The following is a 22,620-nucleotide window of genomic DNA, read 5'->3' as shown; positions in this document are numbered from 1 at the left end:
CGTCGGCCCCTGAGCCGTAACTACAGAGAGGACATCGGGTATCAATGTGCGCTGACAGTACTCACTCTCAGCGCGCATTGGGAAGACTGGAAACAACATTGAGCGACATACATCCGCCACAATTGAATAGCGGGAGGAACCCCTCGGAACTTCTCACTGAAACCCTAGGTTTCTGCGGAACCCCGGTTGAGAAACACTGCCCTAGACAGAGTGAGAGGAACTTCCTTTGTTCCCCCTGTGACATCAAACTGGAAGAGACAAGGGTTTTGTCACTTGAGATTTCAGTTTGTTTACAAGCCATTAACAGCTTGTAAAGCAGCAAATCAAACCAATCTCAGTTTGATTGGCTGCTTTGGAGGACAGAGGAGAGATTTGGAGTCTAATAGACCCCAAATCTTTCCATTAAGAGAACCTGTCATGGCCCATGCTATCACAACGGATGCTAAAGGGACAGTGTTGAAATTTTTTCTTAAAGTGCCCCCTTCCCCAGTGCTCATACACAAATGCAAAAATGCATGTAGGTCCCACATGCATATGTAAACGGTGATTGCACCACACGCGAGTTATGGCCATGAATGTCAGAGTGAGAGCAACAATTCTAACGTTAAGGCGCCCTTAAGGGGATTTATGATCATGTGAAAGGGCTCAAAGAAGAATGTGTGCGCATAACTTACTTGTGTGTATCCAGTGAATGGGCTCTGTGTGCTACCTCCCCTGGTGCAAGACACATAGTGAAATGGTATGGTGAGCAAGCTCACCTGCTTATGTAATCCGAGTGTGGGATGGGTCCCCGGCCAACGTGATGCATAACGTTGAATGAGAATAGGGGTTGACACTGAGATCCACCACCAGCGCAGGCGCCAAACCCCTCTCTGGCGTGAGAAGGACTAAGAGCATCCCTGAACTGCAGGGCTTCCCTTCCGTGTCTCTCCAGAGAAATTGGCAGGGGGGCCCTCCTACGCATCGGCATCATGCTACGCACTGTTGCTCAATTATATCTCTGCTTATCCTTATATCCACACTCTAATGCCTAGAGAAAATCACATGCATATAGTGCTAATGAGTACCACAACTAATTATTAATTACAGTGACTCTGTGCAACTAAATAAAATATATACATTAATACTCAAATATCAACATCTGTCATAAAATAAATCCAATATATATGTGCTCAAAATATTCACAAACATGTTCCCATGCACTAAGAAGTGCTATCTGCAAAGTGCTATTTTGCTTGATTCACAAACTGCATTATATATTATACATATACACAGTTCAAAACATCCAAAGCAACTGGTGATGGAAAAACGTGTCCTTGTGTCCACTCTGGTGCTTCAGTATACTTTAGAGCGTATGACCCTGCAATTAAGCCTGGTCAAAACACGCATATGAACCACCTCTGGGTTCAGTGTTTATGTTCAAATCCTCGGCTGGTTGCTGGTAACGTGTTCCACATGTGTATGATGAAAAAAACTCGATAGTGTGATATTGTTTAAACAATTTATTGTATAAATAAAACTTAGCCCCTACTGTGGGGTACTCACATTTCGTGGGTGCTACAGTGCACCACTCTTTACAAGCTCAGGGATTTTGCTGAAGTAATGTGTTCTTTCCTTTAAATACCAATACTTATGTCTTTCTGCTTTATGTCTACTGACTAGATGATTAAGTTGATGCCTCTTCCATTTATCAGTTTGTGGACTGTTTCTGTATATCATGTGTTTGTTTTATTCATGTTGTATGATGTTAATTACTTTTTGTAATAAATTCGTACTGTTTTATATACAATTTTCTTTCTTTTTTTTTTTTTTTTGAGTGTTCACGGTCCTCCAAAGTCCCACTCTTGAGGAATTTTGTTTTTACACATTACCTACTTACTGGCCCATATATAACTCTATATATTCAGAGTTTATCGAGTACTACGTAATTATCAATGTGTATCTTCCCTTGTTTTTATAGCAGCTCTGTTGCATATGGTGTACCAATATAATGACCACAATATGTATTTCATTATTGAATTCATCAATGTATTTGCATTTGATTAATAAAACATTTATATACAAATGATCTATGCAATATCTGTATTAGTGACGTTCCTCATTCAAAGTCACACTAATTTCCTTTCCTGTTCTTTATAGATCGTAGTTTGTCTCCATTCCACGGATGTGTGCAATTTTAAAGTGTGACATGTTGGTTATCTATTTACTCAGCGTAACATCACCTTTTATTTTTTTACCAAAATTGGGTAATATATTGTGTTTGTATGCACTAAAATTCATTAAATTGCATTTTTTTTTTCAGAAAATTAGCAATTCTCTAGGCCTTCTGCTTACAAAAATATATAATGTTTGAGGATTCTAAATAGTTTTCAAGCAAAAAAAAAAAAAAAAAAAAAAGCAGATTTTTACATTTATGAGAGAAATGTCAGTATTAGCCAGACTGGAGGTGGTTTGGAGGCCCCATGAAATTTGCATCTGTCACTCAAAATACTTTTAAACAACTTTTCTATAAACCGATAAATAAAACCCGCTATTGTTAGAAATAAAAGGTTAGAAAATGAAATGTTGCAGCATTTGACAGAAATTACATTAAGAAGGTTGTCAATTCCCTTTATTTTCATAAAATTTTATGTACACGAATGTATGATCTGTATAATGTACATTCATAGAAAGCTGTATATACTGGATAATAATGTAGGAATCATGTCACTATTACACTAGGTTCTTACATAACAGGCTGACATTTTCATATTCACTTTATTATTTGGTAAAGCTATGCTGTACACGGGAATATCCTCTTCTCTCCATTCTGGAGAGGATAGTGTTAATAAACAGTAAAAGGACACAAATAATGAACACTGTCAGAAACTGGTACTGGTTCAGTGAGCCCAACCACAACAAACATGGCAGAAAACGGAAACAGAATGCCCTTCAGACTTTTCTTCCTTCTAACCCACAGCTTTGCTAATTCGTGGAATATAAAACTTAGAACAGAGGGAGATTATTATTTTGATTCACAGTCTTGTAAACAAATGAAAGAGGAACAAAATGTGCTTGGATACAAAAAAAAGGAGACAACAAAAAGTATGTGTAACCAGACAGCTGATCACAGAGTGCTTTCAAAATTTATAATACATAGCGATGCTAGGTCAGAATCACACATCCCAGATGTATTTATTTCTTTATCCCTAAATAAAAATATATTTATTACAAAAAGGAATAACAATTTTCTTTGTAAAACAAGGAAGGCAGAAAATAAAGTCCTTTCAATCAACCCTGGGGGAAGAGGGAAAGACTTGTGGCGCTATCCCTCGTGCAACAATTAGCGATTAGGTCTATTTGCATCCTCATTGGTTTAAAGTCTTCGCGGTCTATCCCAGATCTCCTGCTTCATGGTCCACTGGTGGTGGCTTGTTGGGCATAACAATTGATGAAGACCCTGCAGTAAGGTAGCCAGCAATGCCAGGTCCTAAGACAACGAAAAAAGCATTTTTTTTAGAATTTATTAACTGTACACAAATAATTAAACATTTACTTTGTTTTATTAATACTTTCCTTATCAGATGTTATTGATGCCCAGGTCTGTTTAACAGCAATAGCATGTGTTTGTTAACTTACCAATAACTTTGCACACCTTCATTTCTTTAAAACCTAGAAGGCTCTTATTTGGTACACGGTTTAAAACCTTCTATTTTTATTACACAAATTGTACAAATGTACAAACATAAAAAAAAAAAAAAAAAAAAGAGGATACTGACAGTTAAACTATAGATACCATTGCAGATGAACACTGCAGCTTCAATGAAGCCTTTGGCCTACATATCACCGTGTCAGAGCCTACATAGTTGTCGGATGATCGGGAGCTTTACTGTAGCTCAAGATGACACACATAGAGCATTAGGTCATCATACCTCAGTTTATCACTCTTCAGGTTCAGCCTTCTGGGCATGACATACAGACTATTAAGATTTTCTGTCCTCCTTCATTTGGTTACTGATATCTGGTATACAATGTCCATCTGGGCTGTTTAATTCTGCATCATATGTGTAACCAAGAAACAGAAGAGCCTGTCTTTTTCTGGTGCTAAACAAGGCTTCCAATAGCACCTCTATGCCGAAGACACCCAGATCTATCTCTCCACTCCTCAACTCACCCCCTCAATCTCACGGATCACAAACTTACTGAATAACATATCGGTATGGATGTCACACCACTTTCTCAAACTCAATCTTTCTAAAACTGAGCTTGTTATATTTCCTCCTTCCCGGTCCCCCTCCCCATGACTTTACCATTAAGATCAATGGCACAACCAATCTTGCCGCCTTAACCTCCATAACATCTCCAGAATTCGCCCCTTCCTGACCAACAACACCACAAAGCAAATTATTCACTCCTTGGTCCTGCCTCGACTACTGCAACTCCCCCTCCTCACTGGCCTACCTTTACACAGGCTAGCCCCCCTTTCAGTCTATTATGAACCCTGCTGCTAGACTCATACACCTCACTAACCGATCCGTGACTGCTGCCCCTCACTGCCAATCTCTTCACTGGCTTCCCCTACCCCACCGTATAAAATTCAAAATACCAACCACAACATACAAGGCCATCCACAACATCGCCACCAGCTACATCACGAACCTCATCTGCAGATATCGCCCAAATCATCCTCTCCGCTCCTCCCAGGACCTCCTGCTCTCTAGTTCCCTTTTTACCTCCTCCCATGCTCGCCTCCAGGACTTCACTAGAGCCTCTCCGATCCTCTGGAACTCCCTGCCCCGGTATGTCCGATCAGCCCCTACCCTGTCCATCTTTAGGAGATCCCTGAAAACTCATTTATTCAGGGAAGCCTATCCCACACCCACCCCCATCAAATCATCCCCACAGTGATTACCTTTTGTACCACCTCCCCCTCCCTTTAGAATGTAAGCTCCACAAGCAGGGCCCTCCTGTCCCTTCTGTATTGAATTGTATTGTAATTGTGCGGTCCACCCTTTACATTGCAAAGTGCTGTGCAAACTGTTGGCGCTATATAAATCGTGAATAATAATAATAATGTATAGAATACTTTTAAAATGGATTGTTTATTTAAAGCTGAATTCCAACTTTCTTTTCACAAGAAGTGGATGGAATGATCAATCCCAGCAAAGATCATACTTCTGTACGACATTGTTCTGTTGTCTGCAGATCCCCCGATTTCTGGTCTTAGTTGTGGCTTTGTACCATGTGATACTCTGCATATCCTGCTGATATAATCTGTTCCTTCCATAACCACTCCCTGCAGTAGCTAGAGTCTGTAACACTTCCCTCTGTAGTCTTTCAGTCTCTGCAAATGATCTAACTTCCTTCACAGCGCTGATGGTGGGTGGGATTGAACACATTTTAATTAGCATTCAATTCCACCCAGTCACACCTACAGGATAAGTCCAAACCTCACAGATCACAGCAATATTCAAGAAGGAATCACCTTCATACGCAGCCTGTTCTGATAGCTAGCTGTGCTACTGCTGGACAGGATTGAATAGATCACAATTAGACTTCAATCCTGCCCAGTTAAATATGCCGACCAGTGTGAACAGGGATATTCCCACCCCTCAAAGCCCACCCTCCCAGAGCCCTGCTCTCTGTGAACTTGTTAATTTACATATGAAGGAAACACATTCATAATAACCTCCCATAGCCCTTCCTACGTAGTCTGGCAGTAAGCCATTATTCTTTGGCATGCTGAAAGACAGGAATGACACAGGAGGCGGTATGACACATTTACACCTTCCACCACCCACATGAAGGCCCCAAAACACCCACAGTAACCCTAGGATCCCCCCACATCAAATCCCAGAACTGATACAAGGGACTCCAGTAGCCCGCCCCCAAGCTACAAAGGCTCATGGGACATGTAGTATCAGGACTGGAAAAAGGAAACAGGAAGTCAGAGAACTTTGAAATTCAGCCAGGAGAAGGAGTGACATCACAGACACAGAAACCTGCTGTATACAGCTAAAGTAGGTAAGTTATACACAGACTGACAGCGGGGTTGTGATTTATTTACACGCACAAAGCATCTGTTTTGGAAAGGAAAAGCTGGAGTTCGTCTTTAAATATAGTTCTCAATATAATACATCTTTAAAAACAAAGACAAAAGTTTAGTTGATTATACTTCAAAGTTAAAGCATATGGCCATTAGAAACACTATGTCCCCTCCAATGTTAACACATATCAGCACAACTGTATCTAAATCCCGAAGAGCAACTTGTTTTCTCCTGAGGAAGATAAATGTAAAACGCATAGAGCTGTGCCCTCGCCCTTTCACAACTGTTCATCATTATGTAATGTGAATATATGAATGTATTCTTATTTATCTTTGCTTTAAAGGTGTGTTATTTTGAGAACTGCACTATATTGTCAAAAGTATTGACACCTGCCTTTACACGCACATGCAATTACATAAGAAATACAGAATGACATAAGAGTGTGGTGATTAATAGTATAGTATGTGCACCAAATCCCTGATGATCAACATTTTCTGGTTTATTTTAATGGCATCCCAGTCTTAGTCTGTAGGGTTCAGTATTGAGTTGGCCCACCCTTTGCAGCTATCATAGATTCATCTCTTCTGGGAAGGCTGTCCACAAGGTTTAGGAGTGTGCCTAGAAGAGTTGAAGCTGTTATAGCTGCAAAGGGTGAACCAACTCAATATTGAACCCTACGGCCTAAGACTGGGATGCTATTAAAATAAACCAGACAAAGTTGATCATCAGCGATGTGGTGCACATAATATTTATCACCACACTCTTATGTAATTCTGCATCATAATTGCCTGCACTTCCTGACTGCTCCTTCCACCACTGCAGAAGCCAACATTAGTCTGAGATTCCAGGTAGAGGGAATCAAGTGACTGGTTCTCCATGCATTCTTGTTCCAAGTCAAAGAACTGATGTTAACCACTTTACGATCACCGAGTTTTACTCCTACAGGTTGGCCACTGTGCGCCGATCACGTATTATATGCATGATCCTGCACTTCTGGGTAGCAGGCGTGAATGCACGCTGCCAAGGGCTCGCTCCCGCTGTGATTATGCCTATGTAAACAAGGTAGATTGATGTTTTGTCAGTAGGGAAGGCATGGAGCCTGTGTCCCTGCAAAGCAGGGACAAGGAACCATGTCTTCCCTTAGAAAAAGCACCTCCCACACAGTACACAGACACTGGCTAGGCACATACATTTAAACCTTTGATCGCCCCTGTTAACCCCTTCCCAGTCAGCTTCATTAGTACAGTGACAGTGCATATTTTTAACACTGATCACTGTATTAGTGACACTGGTTCCCAAAAGTGTCTGTCCGATTTGTCTGCTGCAATATTGCAGTCCCACTATTGCCGCCGTTACTAGTAAAAAAAAAAACAACATTCCAAAAATATATCCCATAGTTTGTAAACACTATAACTTTTGTGCAAACCAATCAATAGACGCTTACTGGGATTTTTTTTTTTAACAAAAATATGTAGCAGAATACATATTGTAAAGTAAAAGAAATTGCAGTGCTAATAAGTAATGTCCAAGATGAAATGTTGAAACAAGTCCAAAGTCTGTATAAACATGAAGTAGTCCGTGTAGTAATGGTAGAAATGGCCACTCGCCAGAAATCAGAAACAACTCCCATGTGAATCACATTAAAAATGCTGAAGTGGCTCTTCTGAAGGAACCCACTGTTGTTGATGAAGTATTATATCTTACCTTATGGAGGAAATGAGGACTAACAGAAAAAAAACACAGTAGTTTATGAAACAGCATCAATGTGAAGGGTGAGTAGGGAAGGGGCACCCGTGGGATAACAAACCGACAGTCTCTGTGCCACACTCCACATGCAATGCAAACTCACCAGACCACAACTGATAACGTGCCAAAAGATCAGTGTGCCCAATCAAGGATATCCAAATCATAGTTTCATAGTAGGTAAGGTTAAATAAAAACCATAGTCCATCCAGTTAAATCTGTGTAGGTGTACGTGTGTCAGTGTCTATAATTTTTTCCCATATCCCTGTATGTTGTGTTCTTTAAGATGCACATCCAAGAGTCTCTTAAAAATATAAATGCCCCCCGCAGTCACCACCAATTGCGGAAGAGAGTTCCACATCCTTATTGCCCTGACAATGAAAAACCCCCTGTGCAGTTTAAGGTTAAACCGCTTCTCCTCCAATCTCATTGTGTGGCCACATGCACTCTTACACTCCTTGAGACTAAATCGTTTTTTTCCTATGCTGGGATCGCCACTGAGGTATTTGTAAATCGCTATCATAATCTCCTCTCAAGCGTTGTTTCTCCAGCAAGAATACATTTATTGTTTGCAGTCGTTCCTCGTAATTGAGGTCCTCCAGTCCCTTATTAGTTTTTTGCCCTTCTTGGGACTCTCTCCAGTTCCAGCACATCCGTTCTGAGGACTGGTGACCAGAACTGGACAGAATACTCCAGATGTGGTCTAACCAGAGTTTTATAAACTGGTAGAATTATCGTTCTATCTCTGGAGTATATCTTTTTTTATGCATGCCAATATTCTGTCAGCTTTGGTAGCTGCAGCTTGACATTGCATGCTAATGCTCAATCTGTCATTTACTAGGACCCCCACATCTTTCTCCAGCCTTGATTCCCCCATAGGTTCTCCCCCTAGTGAGTAGTTTGCATTTATGTTTTTTGCCCCCAGTGCATTACCTTACATTTTTCCACATTAAACCTAATTTGTCATGTATTTGCCCACTCCATTATTTTGTTCAGGTCTTTCTGTAAAATTTTTATATGCTGATGTGAAGTTACTGCCCTGCTTATTTTTGTGTTGTCTACAAAAACTGAGATTGAGCTATTTATCCCATCATTTATGAATAAACTGAATAGAATTGGTCCCAAGACAGAACCCTGGGGCACCCCACTTACCACTCCAGACCAGTCTGAGTACATGTTATTTATCACTACCCTTTGGACACGCCCCTGTAACCAGTGTTTTTACCCAAGAACAAACCTTATGGTCCACGCCTGCAGACCTCAGCTTGGGGATTAAGCACTTATGGGGGACTGTGTCTAATGCCTTTGCAAAATCCAGGTACACCAAATCCACAGGCCTTCTCCTGTCTAGATGGCAGCTCACATCCTCATAGAATGTCAACAGATTGGTCTGGCAAGAACGACCTTTCATAAACCCCATTCTGATAACTACTTATGATATTTTTTTAACGATTGAGGTTAGGCTGACTGGCCTGTAGTTTCCAGGGATTTGTCTCTGTCCTTTTTTGAACATTGGTACCACATTGGCTTTTCTCCAATCAGCTAGTACAAATCCTGTCAGTATGCGGTCTACAAAGATTAGGAACAATGAGTTATAACCTGAGTTCTCTGGGGACTCTCAGGTGTAAGCCATCTGGTCCTGGTGATTTATTTGTACAGTGGAACCTTGGATTAGGAGCATAATCCGTTCCAGGAGAATGCTTGTAATCCAAAGCACTCGTATATCAAAGAGAGTTTCCCCATAGAAGTCAATGGAAACAAAGATAATTAGTTCCACATTGACTTCTATTGCATGCAATACTGCATGTGGCCAGAGGAGAGCCTCGGAAATACTCGGGGACAGCTCGGCTGAACTCGGAAACACCTGGGAACGGAGTATTTCCGAGTGATTCCGAATATTTCCGAACGGCTCCGAACTATTCCAAGTGTCACCGGCGCCCCTGCAGCTCTGGCCAAATGCAGTGCTGCACACCCCATTGGCTTGAATCCTGCTCGTTTTGCGAGACAACACTCGCAAACCGAGTCAGGATTTAAAAAAATAAGTTGCTCGTCTTTCAAAACGCTCATTAATCACGTTACTCATAAACCAAGGTTCCACTGTATTACGTTTATTAAGTCTTTCATTCACTCCGGCCTCTGTTAGCCACAAGGGTATGCCCTGTGATGTGTCAGTAACAGTACTGTCGTGGTTGGTATACCCCTCCTTTTCCTGCATAAAGACTAAGGAGAAGAAGGCATTTAGTACAGTTGCCTTCTCTATGTCATCCGTAACCATCCTCGTCTTATGTGGGCAATGTGCTCTGATCTTGCCCTTTTACTATTAATGTATCTAAAGAATGTCTTTGGATTTTTTTTACTCTCCTCTGCTATGTGTCTCTCGTAATCTTTTTGGCCACCCTAATTGCGTTCATACATTTTTTTATTGCATTCCTTGTAGTGTTGGAATGCTGATGGAGACGTCCCCTACCGCTCCGCCGGGATAACAGCCGAGTGGCTTTAGCGGTGTTATCGCTCTCATTCTCGCATACTGGTCACTGGAAGTTCAACATGGCACCTCATGGCAAAGAACTCTGAGGATCTGAAAAAAAAGAATTGTTGCTCTACATAAAGATGGCCTAGGCTTTAAGAAGATTGCCAAGACCCTGAAACTGAGCTGCAGTATGGTGGCCAAGACCATACAGCGGTTTAACAGGTCAGGTTCCACTAAGAACAGGCCTCGCCGTGGTCGACCAAAGAGGTTGAGTGCACGTGCTCAGCATCATATCCAGAGGTTGTCTTTGGGAAATAGATGTATGAGTGCTGCCAACATTGCTGCAGTGGTTGAAGGGGTGGGGGGTCAGCCTGTCAGTGCTCAGACCATATGACGCACACTGCATCAAATTGGTCTGCATGCCTGTTGTCCCAGAGGGAAGCCACTTCTAAAGATGATGCACGAGAAAGCCTGCAAACAGTTTGCTGAATACAAGCAGACTAAGGACATGGACTACTGGAACCATGTCCTGTGGTCTGATGAGACCAAGATAAACTTATTTGGTTCAGATGGTGTCAAGCATGTGTGGCGGCAAACAGGCAAGGAGTACAAAGACAAGTGTGTCTTGCCTACAGTCAAGCATTGTGGTGAGTGTCATGGTCTGGGGCTGCATGAGTGCTGCCGGCACTGGGGAGCTACAGTTCATTGAGGGAACCATGAATGCCAACATGTACTGTGACATACTGAAGCAGAGCATGATCCCCTCCCTTCGGAGACTGGGCTGCAGGGCAGTATTCCAACATAACAACCCCAAACACCTCCAAGACGACCACTGCCTTGCTAAAGAAGCTGAGGGTAAAGGTGATGGACTGGCCAAGCATGTCTGCAGACCTAAACCCTATTGAGCATCTGTGGGGCATCCTCTATGATAGTAGGTCCCGCTCCTCCTCCTCCTCCTCCTCCTCCTCCCCCTTCAGGTTGGGTGGCCTATAACATACCCCCACTATTAATTTCCACTTACTTCTTCTCTTTAACGTTCTACCCATACTGATTCCACCTCCCCCTCGTCCCATTAACAATGTCACTCCGCTTTATCACTCTCGCATAATTTTTTACATATAGACACACCCCTCCTCATTTCTACCTTCCCTGTCTTTTCAACACAAGGAATACCCCATTTTTTCCAGCCAATCGTGTGAGCTGTCATACCAAGTTTCAGTTATTCCCACAAAGTCTAAGTCCTCCTCACATAATAGCAGCTCCGGTTCCTTCATTTTGTTAGCTACACTCCTAGCATTTGTGTATGCTCCTCTCAGCGTTGCATATTAACTTCCCCTTAGTTTTCCTCGGGCTTTGTTTTAGAATTGTTCTTGCATTCTCCCCAGGACTAGAAGTTACTGCTGTATTATTCCTGTTGACTCCACTATTGCCCTCTGTCCTTTGCTCACTGCAGGCTGTTGCTTCCTCTGCCCCCCCCCCCCAAATACCTAGTTTAAAAGCCCTTCCAACTTTGTGGCCACCTTTCTTCCCAATAGGGCTGTACCATACCCATTAAGGTGCAGCCTGTCTTTACTAAAGAGCTGGTAAGCGACTGAGAAGTCAGTCCAGTTCTCCAGGAACCCAAACCCCTCTTTGCTACACCAATTCCCCAGCCACTTGTTCAATTCCCTAAGCTTCTGCTGTCTCTCTGGTGTGGCGTGAGGTACAGGTAGTATTTCAGAGAAAACTACCTTGCAGGTCCTATACCTCAATCTATTCCCTAAGCCCCTGAAATATTTTTTTAGGATTCTCCACCTTCCTCTCACTTTGACATTGATGCCGTGTCCTCCCTAGCCCTGCCCAATAATCTCTCCACCTGATCTGCCATGTGCCGAACCTGAGCGCCCGGTAAACATACTGTTCGGCGACCATGGTCTTTCTGACAGATTGCCCTCTCTCTCCTCCTAATAATCGAGTCCTCCACTACTAGGTAGCCTTTCCTGCATCTCTGCCCCCTCCTTACTGGAGCTGTCATTCCCCTGGCAGCTAGGGGAGGGGCCTGCTCCAGCACTGCCACCCCTGAGCTTATATCCCCAGCATCATGCAAATTGGCATATTTGTTGAGGTGTACCAGCTCAGGACTGGCCTCCCTAGGGCTCTTCCCCCCTACCCCTCCTAGTTACCCAGCTACCTACCTCTGGCTCCTCTGCCTCCATGTCTCCAATCTCCTCTTCACTAGCCCCCTACCAGCACCTGCTGGGTAATGTCCAGGTTGCGGATGCTTCTCAGTGTTGCCACCTCATTCCCCAGAACCAGCATCTGGGCTTCCAGAGAAACAAATTGCTCACATCTCGCACAGCAGTATCTGCCCTTGATTGGCTGATCAAGGAACGCATACATGAAGCAGGATGTGCACTGAGTGGCATCACCAATTAAGATAGGTGATAAAAGCATGATACAAAAGGTGCAAATCGCAATAAAGCCACTCACATGCAAACGCTGCCACGATCGACAATTGCGACAATGTGACGTCACGGGAGTAGCAATGCCCAACGCATTTCCAGCCAATGCTCTTTCTCAGGGGCCTTATATTGTCGATTGTGGCAGCACTGGCATGTGAGTGGTTTTATTGCGATTTGCACCTTTGTATCATGCTTTTATCACTTATCTTAATAATAGGTATTGCACTATGATGCCCTGTTCCATTTGTGTGGTTAGAGCAATTGAATGTCCCCCAACATCTGTTGCTGAGATCCTGAATACTGTCAACACTGTGACAGACTTGGATATCCTTGATTGGGCACACTGAATGATCTTTTGGCATGTTATTGATTGGGCACACTGAATGATCTTTTGGCATGTTATCACTTGTAACTTGGTCTGGTGCGTTTGCATTGCATGTGGGGAAGCTGGAGCATTGCACGGAGTTTGTCGGTTTGTCATCACCACGGGTGTCCCTTCCCTACTCTCCCCTTCACATTGATGCAGTTTCTTAAACTACTAAGCTTTGAGTTTTTTCTGTTATATCTTAATTTATGGAGGAAATGAGGCCTAATAATGTAACAGTGGGTTCCTTCAGAAAAGCCACTTCAGCATTTTGAATGTGATTCACATGCGAGTTGTTTCTGATTTCTGGTGAATTACCATTACTACACGGACTACTTCATGTTTATACAGACTTTGGACTGTTTCAAAATTATATTCTGGAGATTACTTATTAGCGCTGCAATTTCTTTTATTTTACTGTCGATTAGAGGGTGTTACGTATTTCCTCTGTTACTAGCAGCTCCATTTTTCAATAGCGCTGGTTTTCTTTCTTTGTTTGTAGAATATATATTGGCCTAAATTGGTCAAATACCACCAAAAGAAAGCTCTATTTGTGGGAAAAAAGGACATCAATTTTATTTGGGTACAGCATCACACGACTGCGCAATTGTCAGTTAAAGTAACGCAGTGCCGTATCGCAAAAAATGGCCCAGTCATGAAGGGGGGTAAATCTTCTGGAGTTGAAGTAGTTAAACATGGCCAGGCAAACAGCATGTACATGAGGTGGTCAGAAATGGCAGCCTACATGTACATATTGTATGACAATATTTTGTTTTTCCATTAGACTACATTTCTTTCAGACAAGAGTTCCAGACACTTTATTCTGCAGTATTTTTTTTTTTTATCAATACACCTAATTACAGTAAAAGCTGGAAGGGAGTTTTAGATAGAATAGGAAAGGTTTGCACAGTTTTCATCAGAACATTTATCCCCACTGGATGAATAACAGTCTTGCTCTGATGATATAAGGGTCTGTTCACGCCAGCTCAACTCCACTGCGGCGCATTTTCATGCATTGCATTAGGGCAGCTCATTTAAAACTTTCCCTATTTTATCTAAAACTCCCCTCCAGCTTTTACTGTAATAAAGTGCATTTATAAAAAAAATAACCATATGGAATAAAGTGTCTGGAACTCTTGTCTGAAATAAATGTACCACAACGGAGAAAAATCTTGCATGCAGCATTTTCGGTAGCGTGCTACAAAACAAATTAGTTCAACATAGGTGCTCTGGTAAAGTAATTTGGGTTGCCATTCAGAATAAATGGCACCTAGGTGGCTCACCCTGTAGTGCAATACTGCACCACAATGGTGTGGAATGGACCTTAAAAATCTGGATTTCCTTTTACTCTATGTCTTGTCGACAATTATCACCTGGAAAAATAGTGGGGAGAACCTCCCCAGCGAGAGAGAAAAAAAAAAAAACAGCAATAAAAATAATACTAATTTGGCAGTGGGTCTAACCTTTCCCACTCCATCCAAATCTGAAAAAAAAAAAAGTTTGGCCTTTATATACACTTCAGGCAATACAGCTTGGTCAAGGATACATTTCCTAACGGGTTTGGACATTGAAGAAGCAGCAACAAACTCATTCAGCTCTCTCGTGTCAGCATGTTTCCTATGTAGGGTTGGTGAATACAACTGTGTTTTGCTTCTCACTATTTGCATACATTTGGGAAATATTTCTGACAGATTTGAAATGCAGTGTTTGAATATTAAAAATGGATTGTATGTAGGATTTATTGTTGCTTTTGCCATGCATTGCACAATATTTCTCTATACAACTCAGTGTGAAGGTACGTCTGCAATGCTTTTTTCCTGAAAGCATGGCACATTTGACTTCTCTCTGAGTCAGACGCCTATGTACACAAATCCTTAGTGCAGCACTTTGCACTGCAGTGTAACCTGACAAGTACCTAAAGCTAGGTACACAGCGGAAGTTTTTTTCATTCAACCCAGCGGGCTAAATGAAAAAAAAAAAACATGAAGAGGTCACTGTATTAAGCAGCGATCTCCCCCCGCTGAACTATTGTGTTCCAACAGGGGGGACTGCCACCCCCTGTCCCCACCAGAACACACTGCCCATTGGCTGGGAGCACTGATTAGATGCTGGTTTTTCCAGGGCCGAATATTGGCTGGTTTCTGTTTAACCGGCCTATATTTGGCCTGTGTGTACCAGCCTTAACTGTGGTCTTTCTCTCCTACAGTCTTGTGTGCTGGGAATTTTAGGAAGAGGATATCAAGATATCAAATACGTACAGCAGTAGTATGTAAAACAAAAATAATTTGTTTTAAAAAACTATATAACCGCACACTTTCTTTAACCACTTCAGCCCCGGAAGGATTTGCCCCCTTAATGACCAGACCATTTTTTGCGATTCGGCACTGCGTCGCTTTAACTGACAATTGTGCGGTTGTATGCCGTTGAACCCAAACTAAATTGACGTCCTTTTTTTTCCCACAAATAGAGCTCTTTTGGTGGTATTTGATCACCTTTGCAGTTTTTATTTTTTGCGCTATAAACAAAAAAAAGAGTGACAATTTTGAAAAAAAGCAATATTTTTTACATTTGGCTATAATAAATATCCCCCTAAAGAATATAAAAAAACAAATTCTTCCTCAGTTTAGGCCCATATGAATTCTTCTACATATTTTTGGTATAAAAAAAAAAAAAAAAAAAAAAAAACGCAATAAGCGTATATTGATTGGTTTACACAAAAGTTATAGCGTCTACAAAATAGTGGATAGATTTTTTTTTTTACTAGTAATGGCGGCGATCTGCGATTTTTATTGAGACTGTGACATTGCGGCAGACACATTTTTGGGACCAGTGACATTTATACAGCGATCAGAGCTAAAAAAAAAAAGCCACCAATTACTGTATAACGGTCATGGAAGAGGTTAACACTAGGGGGCGATCAAGGTGTTAAATGTGTGTCCTAGGGAGTGATTCTAACTGTGGGGGGATGGGACTGCCTGAAAGAGAAGACTTAGTATGAACAACAGATGTGTCTCCTTACCCCTGACAGAACGGAGATCTGTCTGTTTACACTGACAGATCTCCGTTCTGTATCTCAGGAGCGATCGCGGGAGACCGGCGAACATCGCAGCCGCCGGGCACGTGCATTGGCTCCGTCGTCATGTGCACCCCCTAGTGCTCATATACCATAGGTATATGTTGGCTGTTCTTAAAGCAGCCAGCATATACCTACGGCGATTTGCCCAAGCTAGCCAACCTGCCACAGTATAACTGTGGCGGCTGGTCATTTAGTGGTTAAGGTAGTTGTATGTAAACCCTTACAGATACCCAGTCAAGTGACTGGCCTCAGGTGACACACAGAGATGAAACTAATCCTCCTACATAAGTTGTATCTGTTTACCCATTGGTCTTCTCTTCTTAACAGCCGTCCAGAATTTTTAAATCTTGTCTGAGCAGTCAGAAGAAAAGGGGACAGGGAGCTGAAGTTGCACTCTGCAGAGCTCAGGTAGGAGAGCTGAGTGCTGATTGGAGGGATGGGACACACCCCCTTTCACACATCACACAGGAACAGAGCTGAGGCTGTCAATCTGCTGGAGACCCCTTCCCTGTCACTATTTTTCTCTTGGTGTCAGGAAAACTTATCAGAAGTGATTCATGCTGATAGCAGAGAAACAAAGCATCAGACAGAAATGACACTTAGTTCTGTTGATTGAGATAACAGACACTATAGAGGGATATTGCTCTGTTCATATTTCAGGTCTGAGATTTTCAACCATTTTAACTACCCAGAGAGTACCTCTAATATAAACTTATTGATGGAACACATGATGGTAGATTTATGAAAAACGCTGCAAATCATGTTCTTACCATTGTGAAGCCACCTGTTCCAAAATGCAAACGTAATAAGCAACAGTCTGCTGTAGCTTACCTTATACCATACTGTACAATGAAATAGTCATACACCTAGAAAGTTGCGGGTTCACAGGAACATTGCATACAGTACAAGATGCAGGAATTCAGCAGGTGCAACAAGCAAAATAGCAATAGATGGTCTACCTGGTGTTACAGAGCTACACAGCAGTTAGCAAGCTGCTTGGAAGAGAGCATCTAAAGCCCACTTCTGAGGTGAAGGGGGCTGCTACCAGTAAGAAGGGAAGGAGAGACACCTGAAGGAAGAAAAGAAAAGTGAAAAGCCAGGGAAGAGGTTAGGAAGAAGATTACAATATGCAGAAGGGCTTTCCGCAAAAACTGGCCTTATCAAGCACTTGCACCACCTCACCGGTCAGGAAATAAATGCACATATTGTGTAGCTTAGAGAGTCGGCTTTCATTAAAGGCTCATTCTAGGACAATCACTGGAATTCGGAAAGGCAAGTTTAGAATACAAATTGCACTCTTCTATGCTATTATTCTGGGCCTTGGAAAGACCAGTCAGAGCAACTTCCTACGTCTATGGTTCTGAACCTTCATCTCACTCCACTGTTTACCAATAGAATATTAGGAGAAATCTCCAATACACCTCGGGATGGTGAGGAAGGCCAATATATTCTGAACTTTAAAGTATAACTAAAAAGGCAAAACTTTTTTGTTTTGTTTTGAGTAGAGCGGGGAGGGATTAGAACCCCTGTCAGTATTTATTGCTGTGTGAGAGCCTGTTAAGGAGATCCACCCTCTGTATTTGTCTTGTTTGCCAAATTTTGGGTTGTCCCCAGGAAAGTAATAGAGGAAATCTTCTACTGGGCACACTAGTTCTTGTGACCTGAGGGTCCCCAAAGAATTCCCATAACTTGCAGCGATTTCCTCTCACTTCCTGTTTGGCTATGGGACAGGAAGTGAAGGTAAATCTCTGCAATGGGACACAGATGACGGAAAAGAAAATCTGACAGGGGTTTTAATCTTCTCTTGCTCTATCCAAAATAGAAAATAAATAATACATTTTTACCTATAGTTCTACTTTAATTAAAGGAAACCTGTACTAAGAATATGTCACCTGCCATTGTTGGCCTCAGCTTGACTTCTGCCTGAAAAATCTGTCTGCCTGTGTCTGCCATGCTGATCCAATGGCTTCAAATGCAAATTATGGAAGCCTGGCAACTAGCATTTGTTAGTAATGGCTGCTTCCAGATGTACATGATTTCAGAGGGTAGTGTCATATATACCTTACACTCAGCTTAAATAATTGAAATTGTTTCTTGCAGGAAATTACAAAAATGGAAGCTTGACGGAAGATATTTAAGACATGCGGTTGTCACAAATACAGCACACTTACCAAAACTAAAATGTAAAATACAGTTACACTATATTACCAAAAGTATTGTGACACCTGCCTTTACACCCACATGAATTTTAATGGCTTCCCAGTCTTGGTCTGAAGGGTTCAATATTGATTTGGCCCACCCTTTGCAGCTAGAACAGCTTCAACTCTTCTGGGAAGACTGTCCACAAGGTTTAGGAGTGTGTCTATGGGAATGTTTGACCATTCTTCCAGAAGAGCATTTGTGAGGTAAGGCACCGATGTGGATGAGAAGGCCTGGCTCACAGTCACCGCTCTAATTCATCCCAAAGGTGTTCTATCGGTTTGAGGTCAGGACTCTGTGCAGGCCAGTCAAGTTCCTCCACCCCAAACTCACTCATCCATGTCTTTATGGACCTTGCTTTGTGCACTGGTCCAACTCATTTGGTGGAGGGGGGATTATGGCGTGAGGTTGTTTTTCAGGTGTTGGGCTTTGCCCCTTAGTTCCAGTGAAGGGAACACCTAAGGTGTCAGTATACCAAGACATTTTGGACAATTTCATGCTCCCAACTTTGTGGGAACAGCTTGAAGATGGCCCCTTTCTATTCCAACATGACTGCACACCAGTGCATAAAGCAAGGTCCATAAAGACATGGATGAGCTAGTTTGGAGTGGAGGAACTTGACTGGCCTGCACAGAGTCCTGACCTCAACCCGATAGAACATTGTTGGGATGAATTAGAGCAGAGACTGCGAGCCAGGGCTTTATCATCCACATCAGTGCCTGACCTCACAAAGGCACTTCTGGAAGAATGGTCAAACATTCCCATAGACCAACTCCTAAACTGTGTGGACAGCCAGGCATCCCAATACGTTTGGTAATATAGTGTATGTGCCAATTTGTTACTGGAACATTGTCCGTGCACATTACATTTTGCCTGGCAGTGGGATTCACCAGTGACTACACATATGATCATTTGTGCTAAGCTATCACATACACTAGGTCTACACAATATGTGCTGCACTTGAAAGTCATGTTGCACAAAAGAATGCAAATGTTCCATTAAGGGAAGAAGTAGAAGGTTTAACAGGTAAAGAGACAGTGGCAGGTACTTAAAGGGGTTCCATCTCTTGGCAAAGTTCTTGTTTCACAAACTCTCTTTAATTGGATATGGATTGTCTCCATTTCCCCCCCCCCCCAATTTTTGCCTAGTATCCAAATATCTGCCCCCCCCCCCCTCCTCTGCAAATAATCAGTCATCGCTATACAAACATCATAGTGTTCTATCTATAATACCCCCTTTTACTGCTCCTTTCCTAGCAACAAATTATTTATTACAATAAGCAGCCACATATACACCCATCAGCCTTAACATTATGACCACCCTCCATAACCTGTCAAGGCATGGACTCCAAAAGACCTCTGACATTATACTGGAGTATCTGGCTCCAAGCCACCAGTAGCAGATCCTCTAAGTTGCAAGGTGGGGCCTCCATGGATGGGCCCGGTTTTTCCAGCACATCCCATAGATGTTTGATTGGATTGAGTTCTGGAGAATTTGGAGGCAAAGTCAACACCACAAACTTGTTGTGGTCCTCAAAACTGTTCTTGAATTCATCAGACCAGGCCACCTTCTTCTATTGCTTCGTGGTCCAGTTCTGATGCGAACGTTCCTTTTGTCGGCGGTGGACAAGGGGTCAGCATGGGCACTCTGACTGGTCGGCAGCTAGGCAGCCCCATATGCAACCAACTGCGATGCACTGGGTGTTCTGACACCTTTCTATTGGAATTAGCATTAACTTTCAGTAATTGGAGCTACAGTAGCTATGCTATTGGATCTGACTACACGGGCCAGCCTTTGCTCCCCATGTGCATTAATGAGCCTTAGCCCCTCATGACCCTGTCACTGATTTTCCTGTCTTGGAATACTTTTGGTAGGTTCTGACCACTGCAGATTGGAAACATCCCACAAGAGCTGCAGCTTTGAAGATGCTCTGACCCAGTCGTCTAGCCATTACAATTTGGCCTTTGTCAGAGTTGCTCAAATCCTTACACTTGCCCATTTATTCTGTATTCAACGGGTCAACTTCAGGGACAACATGTTCACTTGCTGCTTAACTTCTTAAGGACTGGAAGGATTTGCCTCCTTAAATGACCAGGCCATTTTTGTAATACGGCACTGCGTCGCTTTAACTGAGAATTGCACTGTTGTGCGACGCTGTACCGAAATGTATGTCTTTTTCCCCACAAATAGAGCTTTCTTTTGGTGGTATTTGATCACCTCCTCCTTTATTTTTTGAGCTATAAACAAAAAAGACTGATAATTTTGAAAGAAAAAAAAAATATATTTTTTTTAGTTTTTGTTATAATAAATTTCCAAAAACAAAATCAAAAAACAAAAACAAAATTTCTTCCTCAGTTTAGGCCGATATGTATTCTTCTACATATTTTTGGTAAAAAAAAAAAAAAAATTGCAAAAAGCGTATACTGATTGGTTTAGAAGTAAAAGCATCTACAAAATAGGGGATATATTTATGGCATTTTTATTATTAATTTTTATTTTACTAGTAATGGCGGCGATCAGCGATTTTTAGCAGGATTGCGGCGGACAGATTGGACACTTTTTTGGGACCATTAACATTTATATAGCGATCAGAGCTAAAAATAGCCACTGATTACTGTATAAATGTCATTGGCAGGGAAGGGGTTAACACTAGGGAGCGATCAAGGGGTTAAATGTGTGTCCTAGGGAGTGTTTCTAAGTGTGGGGGGATGGGACTGACTGGGGGAGGAGACAGATTCGCTGTTCATACTCAGTATGAGCAGCAGATCTGTCTCTCTCCTGACAGAACGGAGATCTGTCTGTTTACATTGACAGACCTCCATTCTGTCTCTCTCAGAAGCAATCGCGGGTGCCCGGCGGACACCGTGGCCGCCGAGCACGCGCATCAACTCTGTCGCACCCCATAGTGGTCTTAAAGCGGCCGATGTACAGCTACGGCAATTCGCCCAGTATAACTGCGGCGGCTGGTCCTTAAGTGGTTAAGGACCGCCCCACGTACATTTACTGCAGCAGGGTGGCCCTTTAGCGCGAAATCTTGCACCTGTGTGTGAATTTTTTTTCTTCCGAGTTTGGGGCGCGCACGCGTGCCACCGTGGCCTGCTCCTGCTGTGATTGGACACAGTGGGAGACGACCCGCCTATCGTTCCCGAGGCAGACAGAATGGCAGTCCTCCTATGTAAACAAGGCAGATAGCCTTTCTGCGACAGGAGAAGATCTTGTGTTTCTGCCAAGCAGGAATATGGATCTCTGTCTTCTTACAGTACAAGCACCCCCCAGGGACACATTTGAATGCCTCTGATGTTAACGCCTTCACTGTCAGTGCATATTTTTTAGCACTGATCACTGTGTTAGTATCACTGGTGCCCAGTTTGCCTGCTGCAATGTCACAGTCCCGCTATAAGTCGCTGATCACCGCCATTACTAGTACAAAATGAAACATTTTATAAAAATATCCCATAGTTTGTAGAACTTTCATGCAAACCAATCAATATACGCTTATTGGTATTTTTCTCTTACCAAAAATATGTAGCAGAATACATATTAGCCTAAATTGATAAAGAAATTTGATTTTTTACATTTTTATAGCAGAAAGTAAAAAAATAATTTTTTTTTTCCAAAATTCTCTGTTTTTTTGTTTATAGTGCAAAAAATAAAAAAGACACAGAGGTGATCAAATACCACCAAAAGAAAGCTCTATTTGTGGGAAAAAAAGGACATACTGGTAAATTTTATTTGGGTACACCACGCAATTGTCAGTTTAAGTAACGCAGTGCCGTATCGCAAAAAATGGCCTGGCCATGTTGGGGGTAAATCTGCCGGAGCTGAAATGGTTAATGTATCCCACTTTCAGAGGTCACTGTAAAGAGATAATCAAGGTTATTCACTTTACCTGACAGTGGTCATAATGTTATGGCTGATCAATGGATTCCTTTAAAGTAAGTGCCTGTTGCAACAGGATATTGTATTTTTTTTGCAGACAGATTTCAATGTACACGGCATAATATAGCAGTCTGTGACACAAGTCTTACCACAAGAGGCAGAAATAGAGTTTAGAGATCAATGATTTTCAGGTGATCATTGTCAACTTGTTCTGAAAGTCACTGAGGTCACGGGTTTCACAAACTCCTGGTCACAAGTGGGTGTTAGAAGTGAACAAGTTTGTGTGTACATCCCACCCTTCCACACAGACTCCCCTAGCTGCATGCACATTCCTGAAAATAAGCATGCACATGTAGACATACGGGAGCATGCAACAGAAAACAGGGAACTACCAGAATACGCCTACAAAACCACTTGCTTTT

General features: G+C 42.3%; 1 protein-coding gene across 1 annotated transcript in view; it reads right to left on the bottom strand.

Annotated features, from left to right (window-relative positions):
* Nucleotides 1-2,594: 2,594 nt before the first annotated feature.
* DNAJC13 (DnaJ heat shock protein family (Hsp40) member C13) overlaps nucleotides 2,595-22,620 on the bottom strand; it is a 288,371-nt gene continuing 268,345 nt past the window's right edge. The window contains exon 57 of the mRNA XM_073630350.1: nucleotides 2,595-3,469. Coding sequence (XP_073486451.1) covers nucleotides 3,372-3,469 — 98 coding nt within the window. The 3' untranslated portion in view covers nucleotides 2,595-3,371. The remainder of the gene's footprint in view (nucleotides 3,470-22,620) is intronic.

This window comes from Aquarana catesbeiana, linkage group LG05, assembly GCF_042186555.1.
Source record: "Aquarana catesbeiana isolate 2022-GZ linkage group LG05, ASM4218655v1, whole genome shotgun sequence".
NCBI classification, from domain to species: domain Eukaryota; kingdom Metazoa; phylum Chordata; class Amphibia; order Anura; family Ranidae; genus Aquarana; species Aquarana catesbeiana.
This window is presented reverse-complemented; position numbering and strand designations above follow the sequence as displayed.